The 14,974-nt window shown below is 35.8% G+C and overlaps 2 protein-coding genes across 2 annotated transcripts; both read left to right on the top strand.

Annotated features, from left to right (window-relative positions):
- Positions 1 to 167: 167 nt before the first annotated feature.
- On the top strand, positions 168 to 12,778 carry LOC106740854 (multidrug resistance-associated protein 4-like). Its single transcript, XM_014612300.1, has 20 exons — positions 168 to 368; positions 444 to 855; positions 1,244 to 1,370; positions 1,496 to 1,643; positions 3,600 to 3,710; positions 4,139 to 4,244; positions 4,457 to 4,687; positions 5,837 to 5,968; positions 6,030 to 6,221; positions 6,372 to 6,680; positions 7,087 to 7,620; positions 8,048 to 8,353; positions 8,422 to 8,613; positions 8,782 to 9,289; positions 9,579 to 9,809; positions 10,096 to 10,335; positions 10,472 to 10,734; positions 10,870 to 11,309; positions 11,560 to 11,689; positions 11,988 to 12,778. The coding sequence occupies exons 4-20, from the start codon at positions 1,570 to 1,572 to the stop codon at positions 12,204 to 12,206; spliced, it is 4,218 nt and encodes a 1,405-aa protein (XP_014467786.1). The 5' UTR covers positions 168 to 368; positions 444 to 855; positions 1,244 to 1,370; positions 1,496 to 1,569; the 3' UTR covers positions 12,207 to 12,778.
- A 133-nt stretch (positions 12,779 to 12,911) lies between these two features.
- Positions 12,912 to 14,183, top strand: LOC106740855 (MIP18 family protein CG7949). The gene is made up of 3 exons (XM_014612301.1): positions 12,912 to 13,333; positions 13,549 to 13,628; positions 13,709 to 14,183. Exons 1-3 carry the CDS (start codon positions 13,213 to 13,215, stop codon positions 13,976 to 13,978), a joined length of 471 nt encoding a protein of 156 aa, XP_014467787.1. The 5' UTR covers positions 12,912 to 13,212; the 3' UTR covers positions 13,979 to 14,183.
- The last annotated feature ends 791 nt before the right edge of the window (positions 14,184 to 14,974 follow it).

The following is a 14,974-nucleotide window of genomic DNA, read 5'->3' as shown; positions in this document are numbered from 1 at the left end:
TCGAATATATTATTGCGATGTTATTACGTCGGTCGTATCGGTATTTTTTCATTATCAGGCTTTCTTATAAACATGAAAGTTTACTAACAGTTGGAATTTCCCCTAAGATTTGTTTTTCTTAGTGCAGTAAGAGAGCGGCCTTGAAAAAAGCAGAATTCCGTCGACATTCTTAGGAGAGGGTTTATGCCCAATAAGCAAACTTTTAGCAGTTTGACGACAAATTAGTAGCAGATTTCAGTAGGATGGACAGATCTATAGTCATCTGTGTCCACAATCTACTGTTGTTCTGTCGACAGTGCCTGCTGACAGACTCTGATAGTAAAATGGTGGTAAAAAGTCCTATTTCGTTGAAAAATATTTCTTTAATGGTAATTTTTTGCTGTTTTCTTTGTTTGTTATAAAGAAGAACTTGCTGAAAGTTGCTATATGCAAAAAAATTCTAGGCACCCAAATAAGTGGACGCCCAAATGAGATGACGACTCCAGAAATGATATAAAAAATCAACAAATCGTTATGAATAACCGTTGATTGAAACTACGTGAGATAGCAGAAATAGTGGGCATCTCTTCTGAACGTGTGCATAATATCTTACACGGACATTTGGACACGAAGAAATTGTGCTCGCCATGGGTGCCATGATTGTTCATATTGGACCATAAACAATATTGAATGGATCTTTCAGCCAAGTGTTTGCAACGTTTCAAGTGCAATTCAAAAAAATCTTTTGTGCCGACTCATAACAGTTGATGAAATTTGAGTTCACGATTACATATCTGAAAATCAAGGAGCAACTGAAGCAAATACATCGAGTCACCGTCGCCAAAGAAAACAAAGTCGATTTCAACAGCTGGCAAGGTAATGGTAATAGTATTTTGCGCTATTCAACTGCCTTCCACATTCGAATGTTTATACATTTTCTTACACTGTGTCAGTTTTGTATTCAATGCGTAAATATGTTATTCGCTTGTACAGTGACACTCAAAATGTTAAATATTACAAATATAAGCTCACGATAAGTATGTCTAATATATACAATGAAGCATTGAATAAAATAAATTAATTATATGAAGTAACGAAGGTAAGACATGGCATAGATAAAAAGGAAGAAAAACTATGCAATCGCGGAATTCGTCTCTCATAGTTTTTTGTTCCCTGAGAAAAATATATAATGTTAAACAGATATATGATGTTAGGCAAATAAATAAATTGTAGATAAATATTAATTCTGGAACAAAATTCGCAGAAGAATAACATAACGTATTTTCTGACGTCCGTTTGTGTATTCAAGATAAAAGATGGTTGTCGTCGTCTTTCGTTATATATCAGCACTAACATTGATAATCGGAGGCGATATGAAAAGCAGCGATCAGGTGCTTACGCTTTCAGTTAAGTCTTATCTTTTGAAAGAGTTGAAAGAGTTAGAGTTTTAAAGGGGGGGAAAAAACAAAGAAAAGAGAAAGAGAACAAGAAAAGAATGCCATTCTGTTTGTTGTAGTCTCCTTCTGGCAGCCTGAAGCGTAACTGTTTTTGTGTGATTTTCTCTCTCTGAGTTCAGTAGTGGAGTTCACAATGAATAAGGATTCAGATAACATGAAGCAGAACCCCAAGGAAACTGCGAATATCTTCAGTCAGATCTTTATCTGGTTCGTTTTTGATATGGTTTATAATTTATTTATTTTTTGAAAGAAAAAAAGAAAAAGAGAAATTTTGTTTCTCTGAGAAGACATGTTACGAGCCGAAACAAATTTTTTCTTTGGGAAAAAAAATCCTCTCGGATTCACATGTCGATAAAAAATCTAATCGAATCATGTCGAAGTCAAATCGAAATTATGAAAATCAACCTTTGATTTGATACTTGTAAAACTTCATCACGATATCTAGAAAATATTATGTAGATATTGACGATCTAGTTACCTAATTTATATCGTATTTATATTAAGTTAATACATGTGTATAAAGCGGGGTCTACAATAAGAATTTAAGAGGTAAGATTTGAGAAAATTGACCAATCATAATTGATTTTTTTTGTATAATTCGACTGTGATTGGTCAATTTTTTAAAGCTTAAGAGCTTAGAGCTTAAATTCTCATTGTAGACCCCGATTAACGATTCAACTTGGGTAATATGATACTGAGTACATACCGACTAGATCGTTAACACGTTCATTGCCAATCACACGATATCGCGTGATACGAGTTCTCACCAAACGGCCGATCACGCGTTATCGCGTAATAGATATTTAGAGTACATAAATCCTATGTACATAATAATAAAAGCATATAAATAATATATTCACTTATTTTGAGCACAATAAAAACTAAATAAAAAAATTTTAAAAATACGAAATTCCAATTTTCAGCTTGGCAATGAACGTGTTAATAGTCGGTTGATATTTATATATCATACTGACATACAACAATTATATATAATATTAGTAAAATATCATACGGATCTGTCGCCAATGTAGCGTCAATTCTCCTTTGCATCAATGAAAATCTAGTAGTTATCAAATTGAATGGTCGAAAAAATCAATTATCGATATCGAACTGATTATCGATTTGTGAACCCGAGTCGTTTTTGGAACTTTCGTTTATATCATACACACATATATTATTTATATTTTATCTTATTACTTTTATCTTATTTAATTTTATACATCTCTTATATTTTGTTCTATTAAAAAATATGCAAAAATTTCTCGAAATAAAGCTTGATTTTGAAAAGTCAATGCGCAACTAACATTCTGCTTAGTCATATCCTTATCTTTTCGCAAACAAATTATCAGTTAGCCTATATTCCGCGGTACATAGGTGGCCGAAGGAATTATCAGTTAGCCTACATTCAAACGATGCTAATGACTCATTTTACAATTTATTTATTTTTCAGATAGGTAAAAATGAATATAAAAGTATATACTATATATGATGTCTTATTATATTGCTATATGCCAGTAGAAATATGTCAGTAGAAACTATATGCCAATAGAAATGCGTCATATTACTTTCTCGTATTTCCTAGACAACTTCAAAATTGACCCATTCGTGACTATCGTTAGTAATGGCGGTGTACGGTTAAAATAAATTTGTATTGCAAAAATAAATTTGCAATGTAAAATATGTAAATAATATGTATGCGAAAAGTAGATATAAACATTTCGAAATCCTGCATTACGCATACGCTTCATATTTTAACTAAGTTAACCTTCCCCCCCATCAACGAAAAAATATATGAATTTATACTAAACTAAGTGCTGTTTAGATACTAATTAAAATACTAAGTATTAAAATCCGAAATTATATACTCGAATGGTTTGGCAGAAAAATAGTATTAAGTAGTAATAAGAGGGGAGAGGGAATTAATAGGCATCAATTCTGTTACTATTGATGAAGGAAAATACAGCCTTTTTGTGATATCATATAATTTACATATATATAGTATACTATATAGATACTATATATACATATATAGTATCATTCAATAGATATAATTTACAAATTCTAATTAATTGGGATTTTATGATTTTCCTCGTGTCTATCATATTTAATTTTAGAATGAAAGTTGTATCATGTTACTCGACGTATTGCTTTTGCGGTACATAGGTGGCCGAAGGAATTATTAATAAAAGGCATGAAGAAGGATTTGGAGGAATCGGATATTTACCGGCCTCTAAAGATAGACCGCTCTGCAAAAGCGACAGACCTTCTGGAAAAGTAAGTATTTTTTGTTGTCAGAACGATATATGTATTGCTTAGCAATTTTTCAGCAGTCAAAGTATATCTAATATCTCATAAATTGTATGTTTATTCACAGTACGCCATGAAACCATTTTATATTTTTCAATGTGCCGTTATTTAACTACAAACACGGCTACAAGAAAAAAGAATGTAAATTTGTATAACTGAATACGAATTCAAAGATAATATTGTATTCTGTAGCGAAACGAAATTTCAGTAATCGCGATTAGAAAACATTTATCTGAATATTCCATCCGTTCTATCTATATTCCATCTCTGTTCTCAGTAAACATGCCAATGTGACGTTTTAATTATGTACTTTTTGGTATTCAATATATTCTACCGCTCAATATCGGCGGTTTTAATTTTAATAAATAACACGATATTTGCTGTCCTAATTCCAGACACTGGAATCGCGAGAAGCAGAACGATCGACCGAGATTGTACAAAGCGATCTGTCGCGCCTTTTGGCTATCATACATTACTGTTGGAATCTACATGGCCATCCAGGTATCGCAAAATATCGTAATATTTTCGTGGATAATGTTGCATACACGCAAAAGCGAAAACGAATATATGAAGGAAAATTCCTCGGAAGATTACACCATAAGATCGAAAGATAACGAAAGATAACGAATGTTATGCCATTAGAAGAAAACACGCAAAATTCGTAAATTTTATCTAACGAAGATCATCAGTCTCAATAATGTTCATATTTCCAGGCTTTTGTGCTGCGTGTGATGCAGCCGATTCTACAGGGTTGGATAATCAAATATTTCCACAGCAAACCAAACGAACCGAATAGAGTCACCAAGAACGATGCATTGATTTACAGCGCCTGTCTTATTATAAACTTGATCATCTCCGTCATTATGATGAATAATTCAAATATGATATCGCTACAAGTCGGAATGAGAATACGCATCGCTTGCAGTTCACTGATCTACAGAAAAGTAATGTCGCAAATCATTCATGTCTTCCAATTATTTTGTCTCTAATTGATTCGTTAAATATATATATATATATATATATATATATATATATGTAGCATTTATAATTGCATCTATAACTAGGCACGTTAAAAAAATTTTTTTCTTGGAAAAACAGGACAAGTTAAAGTTAGAAACATAGAGTTAGATAAAGTTAAATGAGTAATCGATAACGTGCTTCTACGCACACAAAGGCACAGTTTCTTGGAAATAAATTTCCATATCGCCTCATGGAATTTGCAACTGTTAGAAAAAGAAAGAAAAAACATGGAAGAGAAATGAAACGATAGTTAATGTGGACCGATAATTGGCGAATTTTTATTATTAATAACCTAATTGGTTTATCATCCAATCAATGTCATTAAGTAGTCACGAAATAAAGGATCTCGTCGATTGCTCATCAATGGTTTACCTTTTTGATTTTGCAATCGCGACATATAAATATTAAGAAAATCGAGGTCACTCAGGAGCAATGATTACAAATTATCACGGATTATAACAATAATAATTGAGCGTGTGAAAATGACTTTTCGCTCGAAAGCTCGAAAGAGCTCGAAAATGTTTACTTTAAGCGTATCTTTAGACTTTGAACGACGACGTGTTTGAGGAATAAATTCTCTTCTCCAAACATACATATATTATATATGATGTCGAACTATTGCGAATAGGTATTGAAATATCATAGGACACTTTTGTTTCGAAACACAACTCGCTACTATCAACTACATCGCGCTTACGAAAGAAGAAATACTTCTCCCTCAATTTGTCAAAATGAGGAACAAATATATCTTGAGGTCATTTTAGATCTTAATCGCGGCAATATGTAGATACTTGAATGCCACATAAATGTATAAATGCAATTAAAATAGATTAAGTATATAATTGAATCAAATGAGGCGACTTGAAAAAAAAATCTGCACTTGAAACGCAATTGACTTAAAACTCTTGCACAGTCCGTTAATATTATATATACATATTTGCGTAACGTTATTTAAAAATAATCAAAAAGAAATGAAAGGCACAAAGAAAGAACACCGATTATACAAAGCTATATTATACCGCGCTATTTAATGGTGATAAAAATTCTGTAACCTTTTCGGTAAATTGTCGCAGCTGCTACGGCTGAATAGAACGTCCCTGAACCAAACCAGCACTGGACAAATCGTAAATCTTCTTAGCAATGACGTTCTTCGCTTCGATCAGGTGGCGCAATTCCTGCACTACGTATGGATCATGCCTATTCAGGTAATTTCTTGTCGAAAGGATGATATTATATCTCGAATTCACTCATGTCTTTCATTTGCAGATCATGTTGGTGACGTATATAATGTGGCAGAGGGCCGGCATTTCGTGCTTCGTCGGCGTTGGATTACTGTTGTTTATCACTTTACCGATTCAGGGGAGTTTCAGTTTTTTAAGTCGCAATATCAGAGCAGTAATCGCGCCACTCACCGATCGTAGGGTGCAACTGATGAGCGAACTTATAGCCGGGATACAAGTACTATTTCCTTTCTGCTATCTTCATTATTGTATTTATAGTAGCTGATTATTATATTAGTAGTGACTCGATGAAGATGATAACTAATATGTTAATTAAAGTTCCACAAAAGAGTGACAGTAATCTGCAGTTTCTCATTCCTTTCATCAGGTGGTGAAGATGTACGCCTGGGAGAAGCCGTTCAGTAAAATCGTTTCAATCACGAGAAAGTTGGAGATCCACAATATCAAATTTTCAGCGTATGTACGCGCCGCGTACTTAGCAATTATGGTGTTCACTGAGAGAATCACTCTTTATATTACCCTGATAATGTACGTTATTTGGGGAAACCATCTGAGCGCCGATGTGACTTTTGTTTTGGCGAGTTATTTCAATATTCTTCAGTTCAGCACTGCGCTGATGTTCCCGCAAGCGCTAATACAAATGGGCGAGGCGATGGTGTCCATAAATCGATTGGAAGTGCGTTAAAAATTGATTCACTGTTAAAGTTTGAACGCTGGAATCGTCAAAAAAATCCTAGAAACTTTCCAAAGTCGAACTTTTAAGTCATCAGGCATTCAGATCCTTTGATCTTTGATCCTTGAGATCTAGAACTTAAGGTCTTTCTATCCCCCTAAAACTTTTAACTTTTAGCTCTTAAATTTTTTTGAGTTTTTATTTAAATATGTGAATCTTTAAATCTAGAAATTTTTAGATTTTTGCCTTTTAAGTTTTTTAATTCCCCGAATATTTATATTTTCACTATATCGTGTTATTTTTGAACCTTAATTGTTTCATTGGCATATAGATTCTTAAACTTCTGATCTCCCACAAATTTTTCGGTTCTCGATTTTTGCGGTAAACTGCTAACGAAATCAATTCTCAGGAATTTCTCCTCATGGACGAAGTGAATATGGAACGACTCGAAATCACATCACAACCACAATCTGTGCCTAACAAATCATCTACAACAACCGCTACAGAAAATAAAAAGCACGATAGCGTCACTAGCAATGGGACTTTCCATCCTGCTCCTCAGGTATCATCAGAGTATCCAGTCTATATAGAACTTCGGCAAGTCTCTGCCAACTGGATCAATGGCCAACTGCCGCCGACATTAAACAACATTTCCATGACAATCAAACCGGGTGAGCTGTGCGCTCTGGTGGGTGCTGTGGGCTCTGGCAAATCATCTTTGCTCCATTTGCTTCTGAAGGAATTGAATTCTGGCGCGGGTAACATAACATTTACTCAAGACTTATCGCAGAAAAGCGTCAAGAGCAAATTGAACGTCGGTTACACAACAGATAACCCGAATCTACGTATTTCCTACGCTAGTCAGGAAGCCTGGCTCTTCGACGGCACTGTGAGGGACAACATCTTGTTTGACCAGCTTTACGATAAAACAAGATATGCGCAGGTTCTTGTCGGAGTATAGACTATATGGTAGATTACCCGTGAATCCGTGTAACTTTACAACATACTTTTGATTCATATTTCGACACTGTCGGGATTTCGGCATTCCTTACTTCTCGAGTTTCTGGATGCATGAGCCTTCTTGAGGTTCTTGAATCCTTAGGTTCTTAAACCCTTGAATTTTTTTATTTTTGAGTTTTTTAATTTTCAAGTCTTTCAATTCTCACGCGTTCCATATATGTTATTAGGTGAAATTAAATTAATTTGTTTTAATTTTTAAATATATACTAAATTTGACTTTTATTACTCTTGATTCTTCAAACTTTTCTCAATTCCTCGTTTCCTCGTAAATATCATTAAAAAAATTCAAAATCTTTCTGATACAATTCTTGATTTTTTAGCATTTCCTGACAATGAATTGACGGTTTCAGGTGACAAGCGTATGCGCTTTGACGAAGGACTTTCGGCAGTTGCCGCAGGGTGACATGACGATAATTGGAGACAGAGGTGTATCTTTGTCCGGAGGTCAGAGAGCGCGAGTTAATCTTGCGAGAGCGGTTTATAGACAAGCGGACCTCTACTTGTTGGACGATCCTTTAAGCGCAGTGGACACTCACGTATCCAAACATCTCTACAAAAAGTGTATCACCGAATATCTAGCCGGCAAAACGAGAATTCTCGTCACCCATCAGCTGCAGTTTCTTAAACGAGCGGATCACATTATCGTGTTGGATCGAGTGAGTGTCGTATCAAATGCTTTCTTGTCAACCAATCAACCATCAATTCTAGCATTGTTGCTCTCAAGGGTTTCGTGAAGATGCAAGGGATCTACAACGAGCTGGTGGAATCGAACAAGGATTTTATTAATATGATGTATAGCTTGAGTCACGAGGCGCAAAAGAAAGAGGAAGAAGTGAGGAGAAACTCGGAAATGTCCAACAGGACGATTTCGATAATGAGGCGTTCCTCGGGACTGTCGATTAGAAGTTCTGCCGAGGTGAAATAACTATTACCTAAGCTCATCATTTTCTCCCCGTTAAAATTCCTCCATCCAGTCTCCGTGAATTCGCATCGAAGTTCCCACATACAACTTCGTACGAATAGATTCGCAAGATCATACATCGTCCTTTGCGAAAGCAAGTTGAATGATCGTTGCTTTCCACAGTACTCCGACATCGACGACATGAATTACGAGGGGAACAGTCTGGACGGCGAGACAATGGCGCGCGGTACCTTGTCCGGCAAGGTATATAAGGCGTATATGCGTCATGGCAGCAACTATTTCATCTTGTTCTTGTTATTGATGTGCTTCATCATAAGCCAAATCGCCACTACCGGCAACGACTACTGGGCCTCATATTGGACCAACTTGGAAGAAGAACGGTACAGCGAAAGTACATCAGACGCCGGACGTGTAAACCAACAACAGTTCAGAAACCTACGCAACGACAGTTTCCTGAGTTTGATCTTCACACTGAATCCGGATGGCCTACTCAGCTCCAACTCCGCCATTTATGTCTACACATTCACTATTCTTGCCTGCACCATTACCACGTTGTCACGCAGCTTTCTCTTTATGAAGATTTGTATGAACTCTAGTTGCAATCTCCACAACACTATGTTCACTAATCTGGTGCAAGCTCGCATGTCTTTCTTCAACGCCAATCCTGCCGGTGAGTAGAAGATTGCAACATTGTCAATAAGATGGAAATTGCGAAACGGTGTAGCTTTTTATTCATTCATCATTTCTTCTTTGTGTCTTTTGCTCAGTTCTTATATTTATCCGCGAAGAAATATATTGAACGCGATTGCCAGCGCGAAATATTCCCTAGTATTTATCATTTGAGAAACTCGAAAAATTGTAAACTTTAGACTCTAAACTCATTACGATTACATCGGTTTTAATATGTAACAGACATTGTCCGTACTTCCCGTTATTGTCCGGTCTTTGTCATGTTCCAGGAAGAATCTTGAATAGATTCTCAAGAGACATCGGCGTGATGGATGAAGTATTACCTAAAATGATGTTGGAGACACTTCAGCTGATTTTCGTAATGGGCGGCATAGTTCTTATGGAGATGATAATCAATTACTGGATGCTAATACCGTTCGCGATAATAACTATCTTATTCGTGCTAGTGACGAAAATATATCTTTCCACCGCTTACGATATGAAACGTCTCGAAGCCGTAAGTAAGTATTGAGAAGAGCATTCCTTGATTAAAATTGAATAACTCAATCGTTCCTTCCACTGTTCAATCGATTGATCGTACTTGGCTTCTGATATCGTTTATTGGAGTTAATCCGAAGAACATCAGTTCTCCAAATCTTCCATCATCCTTCTATTTTTATATTATATATTTTTTCTGTTCTGTACGAGATCTTCTTAGAGTATAAAATGTTGGAATTAGATCTTAAAATTCTGAAATCTGAAATATGCAAATATATGCGCGATCATGTTCTATGTTTCTTCGTTCAGCCAAAAGCCCGCTGTTCTCTCAAGTGAACTACACGTTCAATGGTCTACCGACAATTAGGAGCAGCGGTGCCAGCACTGAGCTGATGATGCAGAAACAGTTCGACTCGTTGCAAGATTATCACATTGGCGCGTCGTATCTTGTCCTGGCCGTCGCGTCGATGTACGGTCTTCTACTGGACTTGATCTCGTGCGTGTTCGTTGCTTGCATTTGTTTCTCCTTCATAATGATTAACAGACATGGTACGTAGGCCACTTTCAATTTGCTATGTAATTAACATTTGGAGAAATATGTTTACGCTTAATTAGAGCGTTTCATTACGTTCTCTTCTAATGACCCTCGATAATTTCCCATAACAATGTTGATGTTCGCGTATAGGCACAGTACGCAGCGGCGACGTGGGTCTAGCGATCTCGCAGTCGCTAATCTTGACCGGTGGTTTGCATTACTGCGTGAAATGTATCACCGACACAATCTCGCTGATGACATCCGTGGAGAGAATTCTTCAGTACACGGATCTACCTATAGAGAAATCGACCGTCCCGAAGAATCCTCCGCCGTCCACGTGGCCGGACAACGGAAGGCTCACCTTCAAGAACGTCAGCATGAAATACGACAAAGATGATTTGCCCGTCTTAAAGGTGGGAATCGACTCGACCTTCGATAATTAAAATCTTTGAATAGCAAATACACATTTTTCTTCATAAAGGATCCCCTTCTGCATGATTCATCTCATGATTTTACAGGAAGAATCTCATTATCAATTTGTTTCGTAGAATTTGAACATATCCATCGAGCCTGGCTGGAAGATCGGCGTGGTAGGACGAACCGGTGCCGGCAAATCGTCCCTGATATCCGCACTCTTCCGCCTATTCAACGAAGGTCTGGAGGGTGAGATCAAAATTGATGACAGGGACACGAGCATGGTAGAATTGTCGCAGCTACGCTCCAAGATCTCCATCATCCCGCAGGAGCCGGTGCTCTTCTCCGAGAGTTTACGCTACAATCTAGATCCGTTTAATCAGTACGAAGATGTACTACTCTGGAAAGTGCTTCGACAAGTCGAATTGAACGATATTGCGCTGGATAAGAATGTTCTTTACGGCGGTCACAATTTCAGTGTAGGCCAAAGGCAACTCATATGTCTGGCCAGAGCTATCCTGAGGAACAATCGCTTGCTCGTCCTCGACGAGGCGACCGCTAACATCGATTCGCAGTGAGTTCTTGATAGTTCTTGGCGATTCATAGCAATTCTCAATACGTGTTTTGGAACGTTAGTCGAAAAAATCGGTTCGCATTGAATCATTTTCGCCATAAGTTCAACGATCGAGAATAATATGATATTTAATTTTAAGAGAAACAAATTATATATTGGATTTAAAATCGCAGTTTAAATAGATAAACGCACTTTGTGAATTTAGCGATCTACGTTCGCAATTCCGCTAAAATATTATTGTTATTTCTAGCACCGATTCCCTAATCCAGAAAACGATAAGAAGCATCTTCAAAGAATGCACCGTTATTACAATAGCGCATCGTTTGAACACTATTATAGATAGTGACCGAATTATCGTCATGGATAATGGTTCTATAGTGGTACGTTATCTATTCCATCATAATATGCATGAATTATAAAAAAATATTTATTCTATAAAATAACTAGAGAAATATTTAGGATATTTTTTCAGTTTTCCGTAGTTCTTTAAAAAGGAATCTTGCAATCTCAGTCACTTGTGTAATGATATTCAATACGAATGAGAAAAGATTTTTCCTTTGAACTTGGAAAATGGTTTATATGATAAACCTCTGTGATATATCGAATTTTTATTACAACTGGAAAATAGGCAAAAATAATGTGTTTAATGCAATTAATGATAATTATGCACACTAACAGGAATTCGGTTGCCCATACAAGTTGTTACACGACAAACCGGATGGCTATTTTTCGAAAATGGTACATAATACGGGTAACCAAATGGCCCAGAGCCTCCTTGAGCAGGCCGAGAAAGCTTGTCAGAAGAATGACAATCATCGGGATTTAGATCTATCAAGACGAAGTTCCAACGAGAATGACGTCGCGATCGACGAGATTATGGAACAATCCCGTCTATAGATTTATTTTTATAAACGATATTCGTGAAAATGCAATGTCGAAATGTTTTCTACGGAAAATATATATTCCTCATCGAAAATTTACATAAATATATAAGCACAGGGGAATGTCATGGGTAACAATGTTCGACAAAAATTATGAAAATCATCATGTAAAGAGATTTCTGACAGTGACAAGAAAAAAATGATAAATTATGAAAATATAAAATCAAATGTGCGTGCACATATCAACGGCTACGTTGAGAAAACACAAGTAATCAATAAGTAATCAGCGTGATTATTGGTCTTTACTGTTAAATCCCTAAATTTAGGCCAATTATGTTGGCGAATTATTCAACCGTTATGTTTTCTGAATGCAACTAATCTCCCTATATGAAATATGTTTGTTTCCTACCTAGATTTTATTTATTATCTTAAAGTTTACACGAATATAGGCATTGATTGTAATATAAACGTCATTAACTGTAAGTGAAGCATTTTACTATCGCTTGGATTTTAATAATTATGTTTAAAAAATTACACGATACACACACACACACATACACAAATAAACCAAATGTCGTTTGAATCGATTCTCTTACGTATTATTGTAATATTATTATACCGACCGTGTTGGCGTTCCTGAATTATCAAACTCTCTTAGACACAAAGCTTACCAACAGTTGCAAATCTCTTCTGAGATGTTTTTTCTCAGTGCAGCAACATAATAGCGCACTTGAAAAGAACAGAATTTCGTCAGCGCTCTTAGGAAATAGTCTATGCTTAACCTAACTTAACCAAAATTAACAGTCAAGCAGAACAAAGCAATACACGTGGATAATAGTTCACTTGTGCGTCAAAAGCTGCATTATAATAGCTATAATATTATAATTTTAATAATAATTACAACAAAGTTTCATAAAAATAAGAGGTTTTCATAGTAAACGCGACTAATTCGATGACATACAATAGTAAATAGAAACGTGAACGTTGACAAACTATAAATTCGTGTTTGATAGCGACTTACGATGGTTGAAAATTTGGAGAATATTAATCCGAAGCTCTATAAAAAGTTGGATGAGAGAGAAATTACAACCGAAGAGAAAGATGAAAATATCGTGGACGAATTCGATGCTAGAGAGGTTTTTGGTGCGCATAACCTCTAAATAACATTGACTTTTTGTTGATTTGAGTTTTAATTCAGTTGTTCATATATCTAATGGCCATATATAAGATATTTCAGTAACTATTCCTTGCAATAATCATATATTATGTATTTAATTATCTTTAATTTATGAAACATTTGGTAAAAATTATTAGATGGCATAAAAACAAAAAACTGACTATTGAACGGCAATTTCCAGATTTAATTAGGAATATCAATGATCCAGAACATCCACTAACTCTGGAGGAATTAAATGTAGTGGAGCAGAGTCTTATCAAGGTAAGAAATTTTCTCAAATAACAATATTTTTAATTAAAGCGACAATATTTGAAACAGTAACAGGATGCTTCATATTATAGGTTGACAATAAGAAGAATACAGTAGATGTGAAATTCACACCCACCATTCCTCACTGCAGTATGGCTACTTTAATAGGGCTGTCCATTCGTGTACAATTGCTGCGTACCTTACCTGCTAGGTTTAAAGTAACCGTGGAAATTTCTCCTGGAACTCATGTCTCAGAAGCATCATTGAACAAGCAGCTTGCTGACAAGGAAAGAGTGGCTGCGGCTATAGAGAATTCCATGCTGCTTGGACTACTCAACCAGTGTTTGATGCCAAAAAACTAGTGCACTGTAAAATAATTGTGGAACTACCAGTTGTGAAATAACACATGTGTACATAATATATAGTATATATATGTTGTGTATATACATTGTGAGATAGATCTTATTGTTTGAACGAAGAACAGTAGATAGAAAACCATATCGTGCAATTTTGTGATGCTGGTAGAATAGTAATTATTTATAATGCTTAAATCTAATATTTAATGTTCATGGATAGTATTTGAGAAGATTATTTTCCTCCCTGACTTTCTCTTTTACAAGCTCTACATATATACGTGTTATTTTCAATATTGATTTATGTTATTTGCATTATTTCATAAATATGTACATCTTCAACAGTATTTCGTCAGTGACAATAGTGAACTTGTTTCAATGTGGCTACGAACTAATGTAAACCAAAAATTCACACTCACCCAAGCACGAAGGTGTAACGTAATCATCGATTTTCAATGCATTTCTTATATTTTGTACGAGCGAATGTACTTGCTCCATTTTTCTTCCATCTTTGCAACGACGCAACAGACATCGGTTGCAAATATCAGGAGACATCGCGTTTAATCGTACTTCAATGGATCGATCAACAGGAAAAAAACGATCGCCCGTCATTGAATTCGGCACTTCCGATCCTCGATCGCGCGCGAGACTTACTTTTAGCGGATTAAAAGATGCGAAAAATACCAGACTGTCGCCAGACGATGCGAAAAGACTCGAGTCGAGCGAGACACGAAAACGACAGCACGAAATTGCCGCTATTGGTCACGTGATGTCATACGTTTACTGCGCTGGTCATTTTAAACATTGATTATTAATTGATGATACAATAACTTTTATATAATAATTAATTTACCGTCCTCTTTATTTCGTGCATTTTAATGTAATATTTCGCTAAATTATTAAAAAACTGCGAACTATTTTGTATATTTCAGATCACGATATATTTCTTATACGCGAATCACTGGGTTCGAGGCTTGCCGCGCAAGCGCTGCTTCGAGATTCGTG

Source organism: Dinoponera quadriceps, unplaced genomic scaffold, assembly GCF_001313825.1.
Source record: "Dinoponera quadriceps isolate SergipeBrazil2010 unplaced genomic scaffold, ASM131382v1 scaffold545, whole genome shotgun sequence".
NCBI classification, from domain to species: Eukaryota; Metazoa; Arthropoda; class Insecta; order Hymenoptera; family Formicidae; genus Dinoponera; species Dinoponera quadriceps.
The sequence above is the reverse complement of the archived record's forward strand: the minus strand, read 5'-3'. Positions and strand labels throughout refer to the sequence as shown.